The sequence below is a fragment of the Otolemur garnettii genome, unplaced genomic scaffold, assembly GCF_000181295.1.
Source record: "Otolemur garnettii isolate 467f Iridium unplaced genomic scaffold, OtoGar3 scaffold00198, whole genome shotgun sequence".
Taxonomy (NCBI): domain Eukaryota; kingdom Metazoa; phylum Chordata; class Mammalia; order Primates; family Galagidae; genus Otolemur; species Otolemur garnettii.
In genome coordinates, this window is record NW_003852593.1 from 2,209,943 (window position 1) to 2,218,450 (window position 8,508).

General features: G+C 52.7%; 1 protein-coding gene across 2 annotated transcripts in view; it reads right to left on the minus strand.

Annotated features, from left to right (window-relative positions):
- Window positions 1-8,508, minus strand: part of LRPAP1 (LDL receptor related protein associated protein 1) — a 17,511-nt gene that overhangs the window by 6,732 nt on the left and 2,271 nt on the right. Inside the window, exons 2-3 of one of the 2 annotated variants that reach the window (XM_003801139.3) lie at window positions 2,466-2,610; window positions 183-307 (exon numbers count right to left, since the gene is read on the minus strand). In XM_003801139.3, coding sequence (XP_003801187.1) covers window positions 183-307; window positions 2,466-2,610 — 270 coding nt within the window. Of the gene's footprint in view, window positions 1-182; window positions 308-2,465; window positions 2,614-8,508 lie in introns of both variants that reach the window. The other variant, XM_023507690.1, reaches the window with a different exon arrangement.

The following is an 8,508-nucleotide window of genomic DNA, read 5'->3' on the forward strand; positions in this document are numbered from 1 at the left end:
AAAAAAAAAAAAAAAAAAACAAGAGCAAGGAATATTCTTAGGAAAGCTGAAAACATTTACAGGAAAGGGAAAATGATCACAGAAAAATACTATCTTCATGAGACTTGCCCATGGAGCAGAGGTCAGCGGACCTGCAGCAGCAGAGACTGAGCTGCTGGAGGTTACGGAAAACTCCAAGGTACCTTGTGCCACAGCTTCTCCAGTCGGGGGTCGTCCAATGCGTCCTCCTGGCTGCCGTCTCTGAGGGAGTTGCTTTCCACCTGCGGAGTGTCTTTCTTTCCATCCAGACCATACTTGGCCAAGATGACTGGGAGAGAAGGGAGGCTATTTAACATGGTTTCCTCTGAGAAACAGGGGCCAACACATCTCTACTCTTAGAAGGGCTGAGACAGGCTTGCTTCTCACTTTCTAGAAGGGAGGTAATTTCAGACTCTACCCAGGTAATTTCCTTTCACCCAGTTCTATGGATGACCATTCAAGGTCTGGTGGAAATAGCTACTTGGCCTCTCTGAGCCTTTCAAATAGGGATCCCAGTATCAGAGTTTGAAGCAGTAGCTGTCCTGTCGTCAGACTCGCTCGCTTCCTGGACTCTGCAAACAGCAACCTGTGTCACCGTGCTAAACTTACATCACCTGGTGTGATGGCTGACGTCTGAGGCGTCGTGTGGGAAGCGTTAGGCCACAGCAGACTCCAGGCATGGCTGGGGCTTCATGGCCACTTTCAAGCAGTAACAACTGCAGTGGCAACAGCCACTGTCACAAGCCCCCAGCAGTAACCATGTCCCACAAGCCAGGAGGAAGGATGGGGCACAGGTTGCACAGTGCACCCAGGTCACAAAAGGGGCAAGGGCTAAAGGGGTGCTATGGTTGGGCCATCAGGAGGCACCGGGTTGAGACGGAGCCTGATGGTGCCTCCTCTGCGCTCTAGCACGCAGATGGGAGGAAGGTCATCAGCCAAGAGGATGGCTCCCGAAGCCCCACTGACCCAGGCCCCACAGGGCAGCGCACAGGGTTCCCACCCAACAGCTGAGAGGGAGTGGCGGACGGCAGAGGAGGGGCCGGAAAAGAAGTCACAACTTTGCTTTTTTCTTTTTTTGAGACAGAGTCTCACTATGTCACCCTTGGTAAAGTGCCGTGACATCACAGCTCACAGCAACCTCTAACTCTTGGGCTTAAGCGATTCTCTTGCCTCAGCTTCCCAAGTAGCTGGAACTACAGGTGCCTGCCACAATGCCTGGCTGCTTTTTTGTTGCAGTTGTTTAGCTGGCCCAGGCCAGGTTTGAACCTGCCACCTTCAGTGTATGTGGCTGGTGCCGTAACCACTGTGCTACGGGTGCTGAGCCACAACTTTGACTTTAAAAGACGTCTTTCTTGGCCAGCAGGGATGGTTGCTCCCACCTGTGATCCTCAGCACTTCAAGTCCAAGGCGGGCACATTGCCTAAGCTCAGGAGTACAAGACCAACCTGAGCAAGGAGTGACCCGACTCTACTAAAAACAAACAAACAAAAAAAACTGAGAGAAAGGCATGGTGGCTCACGCCTGTAATCCCACCATTCTGGGAAGCCTCAGTGGGTGGATCATCTGAGCTCACAGGATCGAGGCTAGCCTGAGCCAGAGGGAGACTTTGTCTCTAAAAATAGCTGGGCATTGTGGCAGGTGCCTGTAGTCCTAGCTACGCAGGAGGCTGAGGCAAAAAAATTGCTTGAGCCCAAGAGTTAGAGGTTGCTATGAGCTATGATACCACATCAGTCTACAAAGGGTGACAAAGTGAGACTGCCTCAAAAAGAAACTGAGGCAAAAGGATCACTGGAGCTCAGGAGTTGAGGTTGCTGTGATATCACAGCACTCTACCGAGGGTGACAAAGTAAGACTGTCCAAAAAAACCCAACCAACCATACAAACAAACAAACAGAAAACCTCTTGGCCTGAGATCACATGTATCTTCTACATATCAGGGACCGGAGGGACCCAGCAGCTCACCCACTGCATCACAACCGTCTACTCTGACATCAGAAAGCTATTTTCACATCAAAACCTGTGGGCTCATGCCTGCCCCTCCTCCGGGCAGCTGAGCACTCTGCTGCCCTGGCTCTCCCTCTGTGGTTTGCCAACCACACAGAGGCTGAGGCCAATGTCAAGGGGGCCCCGTCCTTGGAGCCAAGCCACCAAACAGGCACCCCTCTGTGGCCCCCTCCTCATCCTGGCCAAGAACTGAGAAGCAGCACAGAGGCCAGGCAGCTGTTTCCCTGCACATAGGCCAAGCACCTCTAATCTGAAACTTTCTGAGCACTGACATTATGCCTGAGGGAAATGCTCAAGCATTTAGGATTTCTGGATTAGGGACACTGAACCAGTACGTGTAACAATGCAAATATTACAAAATCTGAAAAAAATCCACAATCTGAGGCACTCTGGGTCGGCTTTTCCGATAAAGGATGTTCAGCCTGCACTAAGGAACAGGGTACCGTTGAGGTTTCGTCGGAGTCTCGCCTCTTTTTCCCCATCTTCGTCTAAGCCTTCCACCTTCAGTTTCTTCCAGGCCAGTTCATCCCTTTCCTGCATCTTCAGATCAGCGTGGAGCTCAGCCAGCTTCACGGGAGCAAGATGGAGCTGCTAGGCGAGAAGAGACAGTCTGTGACCACCAACTGCAGAGCAGGCCCCATATACAGCACGGGGAACTGACCTGAGGCAGTGATGACCAGGAGATAATAGCAGGAGACCAGGAGGAAGCAGAAATAGGAAGGCTGACCACAAGATTAAAAATCTCATATGCTCACGGGCCAGAACACCAAAACATGGCCAGCCTTCACACCAAGGCCACCCCCAGACCCAACTAAAGTCACAGCCTGGAATCCCAGGTGCATTAGGGCACCACTTCCCTCTTGGCAGCTGCCAGTTCTCCAGCTGCCCGTGGCTGACTCCTGTGACAGACATCCTGCCCTTCCCACCCTGCCACCTGGTGACATTCACCTGGCACTCGGGCAAGCAGGGGAGGAAGGACGTAGGGGCCCAGACGACGGGCTGAGTGAAGATGCCTAGACACACTGTCCACAGAAGAGAAACTAAAGCCACCAGAGGGCAGAAGGCTGAATTTACAGAAAACTTCTAAATATGTTTTCTTCATTTTATCTAATAAAAAACAAAACCAAGCACAGCCACAGTCAATGCCCCCAGGACAGTGGCTGCTGCTAAGGCATCAGACCCACAGAGAGCACAGCCCTGGGCACCCTGCCCTCCAGAAGGTTGGTGTGGACACCCTGCCCTCCAGGTCAACGTGGAAGCACTGTCCCCGCCCACCACACACTGGAGCTCATGGTCCCAGACAAAGGGCAAACAGCAGAGATTCCTAAAAGTCCTTTATTAAAAAACCACTGCAATTTCAGGTTTGTCCTGTCTTCACTGCCCAAGGACCTTTACTCTGAAGTGTACCACGACCTCTAACGCCACAGGAAGACATTTTTAAAGAGACCTGGATCCTTCCATACCAGGAATGACTCTCTCTCATTCACCTGCTCAAGAACAAACCAGACAGGTATGAATCCTAAGCCTAAGCCTCTCCGTGGCCTGGCCGGCTGCCAACGTAGGGGTGAAGGCTTGTTGCTGAGGGCTTCCCCACCATGACCCATATGCCTCTCTGCAGGGCAGGTCACCTGACAGCCTTCTCCATCCCATCCCTGACCCATCCGGGTGGGGAATGACACAGGTCAGATGACTGTCAGGTTTGCTGCTCTCCAGTTGACAGAACTTAATGGCCAAGTTCCAAAGCCACACGTTAGTGTTTCCATGTCAGAACACCTGGCTCAGAATGCCACCAGGCTGAGAGAGGAGCAGAAGAACGAAAAACACCGGCCACCTCACATGGCCCTGGCTGCTCACCAGTGTGTGCTTGTGTAGACAGGGTGCTGCCATCAGTTAAGTGGGAAGAACCACGTACCTCACTTACATGGCGACACCAGCAGATCACAGGCTGGGAGCAAGGGAGTCCCACAGAGCGGTAGAGCCTGATTCCCAACAAACTTCCCAGAGGACCTACATTCTCAGAACGCATCCTAGAGGGGGAGACCTATGTCTTGCTTCCCCTGGGGCTGGTCCCCACCAGGACCTTTCTGTGGCTCTAGGAGGGCCCCCAGCTCCTGCTCCCCTGAGCTCCCATCAGGTGCACGGGCTGGATTGTGCCCCATCCCTGTGTCTCTGGTTGTGCTTGTCTCAATATGGCACGTTTCCCTTGGAGGTTCTGAATATTAATCTCTAAGTTTCATTAGGTATTTTCCAACGTAATAGACAAATACAACACAAACAAACACTCATAGTATGTGTGTTGTATATATCCATAAAAAGTTTATGCAAAAAGAGTAAATACAGTAGACCCTCCATAGCTGGCCTCCTCAAGTCGACTTAGTTTTCGTAGATGGCATGTGCACCATATATACATGTTAGTACAGCAGGCCTAGTTCCCTCTGCTGACCCCCTCTGTGTGTTGACCAGTTTGTGACTGTCCCCTGGGTGGTCACTCACAGAGGTTGTGCTGTACTGACAGGCAGCAGCTTGAGGTAAGAGCCCGCAGGCCCCTGCGTGGGCCCCATGTACCCCATACTGCCCGCAGCCCCTTCGGAGACTGGGAGGCGCAGACCTTCCACACATAGCAGGACATGAGTCCTCCTGGACTCCAACAAAGCCCACCCTCTTGGTCTGTGGCACCCCACCCTCGGGAACTCCTCAGTCCACCTGCCAGAGTCTAGGCTGAGCCCTCCCACTCCTGCAGGTCACTCCACTCTGCCGCCTGGGTCCTCAGGTCTGTGCCAGGCCTGGGGGCAAAGAGACCTCTAGATCTCAGACCCTGACCTCAAGGAACCCACGGGCAAGACCAGACAATCGGTTGGTGGCGCCTGCCAGTTCTGCCTTCTCTCCAAAGCTCACCCTGAGCCCATCCCATGCAGCTGTGCTAGCTAGAGAAACTCAGCCACAGTGGCAAGGGAATCTCACGGTAAATGGCAAACAGAGCGCACCAAGTGAATGGCAGAGCCGACAGCAGTGAAGAGCTTCTAAGTCTCCACAAGTTCCTTTGACCCTGCTCTCTGCAGCCCCACAAGTTCCTTTGACCCTGCTCTCTGCAGCCCCACTAGTTCATGCCAGCCTCCAAGAGCCCTCCTGGCACAGACTCCACTCCTACCTCACCAGGGACTGACTTCCAGGGTCCTCCCTCCCTTTAGAATCCTTGCACTCAGTGCCTCTGACACACTTCACCTCACCTGGCCCCCTGCCCAGCCTCTTTTCCCTGGAACTCCCCCCAGCCCCCACTGTGCTCTGGACACTGCTGCCCATCTGCCAGGCATTTAGCAGACTAGAGGTGCTGAGGTCCCCTACCTGGTCTCAAGCTCCCGGAGCAGGAAGAACTTGGAGGAGGTTGCTGAGCAAGACTTCTGGGCCACTCTGGCAACACAAAGCCAGAGCACAAAGCCGCCCCAGCTCCTGGGCACAATCTTAAGGCCACATTTACCCATTTTCTATTTGTGACACAAAGTCTTGGCATAGGCAGGGCTCCCTACTCCCCTGCACACAGGACTGCTGCTACTGCGGAAATTCCCACTGGGCATCTTCTCACTGTGCGGCTCACAGAAAGGGAGGCCCCGGGCATCCCTGCTGTCCAGGCACAAGTCCTGCACCACAGCAGGGGCAGCACCTGTGGGGCAGGTGCTCTGGCTCCTTCTCCAGGGTCAGTGCAGGTCAGGTGTCCTTCAACTGCCTCTTGTCGCTCCACTAGGGAGCAGATCTGAAGACCTCAGGCTATAGACAGAGCCCTGGCCCTGGACTGCTTCCTGGTGTGACCTATGTTCTTCCCTTGCCTCCTTGGCCACCTGACCTGTTGTTTCCTCCTGTCCACCCCTACCCCCCAGGCCTGGGAGGATCAAGCAAGTGATGCTGGGAAGGTGTTCGGTGAAAGGTACAATCTGGAACCCCCAGGCAAGTGTCATTGCTCCGCTCTCTATGAATCACTAACTCTCAGGTCTCAGGCCTCTGTGGTTTAAATGCTATCCCATCTCTCTCTCCAGCTGCTGCTCACTTTCCTCCAAAATGCAGCTGCTGCAAGCTTACAGCTGACAGATGCCACTCAGAGCAGCCATCAGCTCCCCTCTGAAGGACGAGGACAAGCAGGCCACATGCAAACATCAGCCCCCATGGTGGACTTCACCTCTTTAAAGTTAAATGTTAATGTATTAAGTTAGCAGAACTACTTAATGGAAACCACGTGCAAAAAAGAATCTGTCAAACATTAAATAACGAGACATTCAAATATACAGGAAGAAAGCTGACTTGTCCAGAACAGACGACCCGCCCCAGAGTTCAGCAATGGTGCTTGTGCTGGCTGCTGGCTGATCACAGACCTGAGGACCCTGTGCCACTCAGGACTTCAAGAAATCTAAGGGCAGTGCCTGTAGCTCAGTGGGTACGGTGCCGGCCACATGCACTGAGGCTGGAGGGTTCCAACCTGGCCTGGGACTGCTAAAACAACAATGACAACTGCAACACCAACAACAAAAAATGGCCAGTCGTTATGGTGGGTGCTGACAGTCCCAGCTACTTGGGGGGCTGAGGCAAAAGAGTCACCTCAGCACAAGGGCCTGAGGATGCTGTGAGCTGTGATGCCCAAGCACTCTACTGAGGGTGACTAAGTAAAACGCTGTCTCAAAAAAAAAAATACTCTCAATTCACAGAACAGTATGGCCGCAGGCAAGGGTGATGCAAGAGTGTCCAGGAGCACTCTGTGGCCGTGGGACAAGGTCCTGCTCGTGTCACATGGACCTCCCCAAGACTGCTCTGCTCTTAGCTCAGCGCCAGCCACATGCACCGAGGGTGGTGGGTTCAAGTAGGGCCCAGGCCAGCTAAACAACAATTCCAATAAAAAATAGCCAGGCGTTGTGGTGGGTGCCTGTAGCCCCAGCTACTTGGGAGGCTGAGGCAAGAGAATCGCTTAAGCCCAAGAGTTTGAGGTTGCTGTGAGCTGTGACACCATGGCACTCTACCAAGGGTGACATAGTGAAAAAAAAAAAAAAAAAAGACTGCGCTTCTCAGTATCACCAGAACCCATGGCAACTCTAAAAGGGAGAAAGTCTCAGACCTGAGGACCACAGAGGCTGCCCACGAAGCTCCCCAAGAGAAGCCTTTGCTCAGCTCCCCCAGCCCAAAGCTCCAAGACAGCCCTGAATCCTGCCACTGCTCAGGGGCCTTGCCACACAGAGGAAATGTGTCAGCACTGCCAGACTGGGCAGAAGCAACCCCAGCCCCCACCACCTAAGCATGCCTATGAAACAGGAACGGGGCGATTTCATGAGAAGTCAAGACTTAGATGTCGCAGTGGATGAAGCAATAATTCCCTGGCCCTGTCTCACAGGATGAAAGCATTTCAGTGTCTTCTCATGGCACCTGAGTCCCCAGGCCCACAAAGGCACGCCAGAAGGAAAAGACAAGGCCAAGACTTAGGCAGACTCTCTTTTACCCCAAACCTGACATACCTAAGGAGCGCAATTTTGTATTTCAAAAACAAAGAAATGCTTAATGTTTCTATCAAGCAAATTACAGAAAGGACAAAATCCTCCTGGCTGGTGAAGGAAAGTTACAAGAGGCTGAGAGCCTGGTGACAAGGGGCACTATGAAAGCCACCCTGTAAAAGCAGTATTCACCACAGGCTATGACCTGCCCCTCAGATCTGTGCAATGAGACCCCACCTTGGGACCTTAAGGCCGTCCTTGGTGGGGCAGGTAAGAAGTGGCACAAGCAATTCTCTGCCTCTGTGGATTGTCTACGACCCCTACCTCTCCCACCCAGCTCAGGACCCTGCCCTCTCAGTAGTAAAAGGTGAAGCATGAAGCCCCTCCCAGAAGAATCATAACATGACGAACAATCTTCACAATGAAAATGCCAGGTCGGGAGGCACCTGTGGCTCAGGGAGGGGGGCACCAGCTCCATATGCCACGGGTGGTGGGTTCAAGCCCAGCCCTGGCCAAAAACTGCAAAAAAATAAAAAAAAGAAAAGAAAAGAAAATGCCAGGTCACTGCAGATGGCTCACATCTGGAATCCTGCTCCCACTACCCCCTTTAGGCTTCTATTATCTAGATTCTATAAGGAAAAGCAGAAGTACTTTACCGGTCTGCCTACCAGAGTACAAGGCTCTCTGCAAGTGGGGAAGATATACAAAATATACTGAAACATAACCCCACTTTGGGAGAACTTCACATTCTGTTCAGCAAAACAAACTTGCACTACAAAATTGTAGAACTTCAGAGCTACAAGGGACCAGGAAGGCCTTGATCCAAATTGGAGGTGAGCAGCTCACCCCAGCAGAGTTACCAGCAAACAGACAGTGGAGATTCATTCAGGAGGGACATCAGCTCAGGTGTACACTGAGCACTTAAGAACATGGATGTGTGGGAGGCGCCTGTGGCTCAGTGAGTAGGGCGCCAGCCCCATATACCGAGGGTGGAGGGTTCAAACTCAGCCCCGGCCAAACT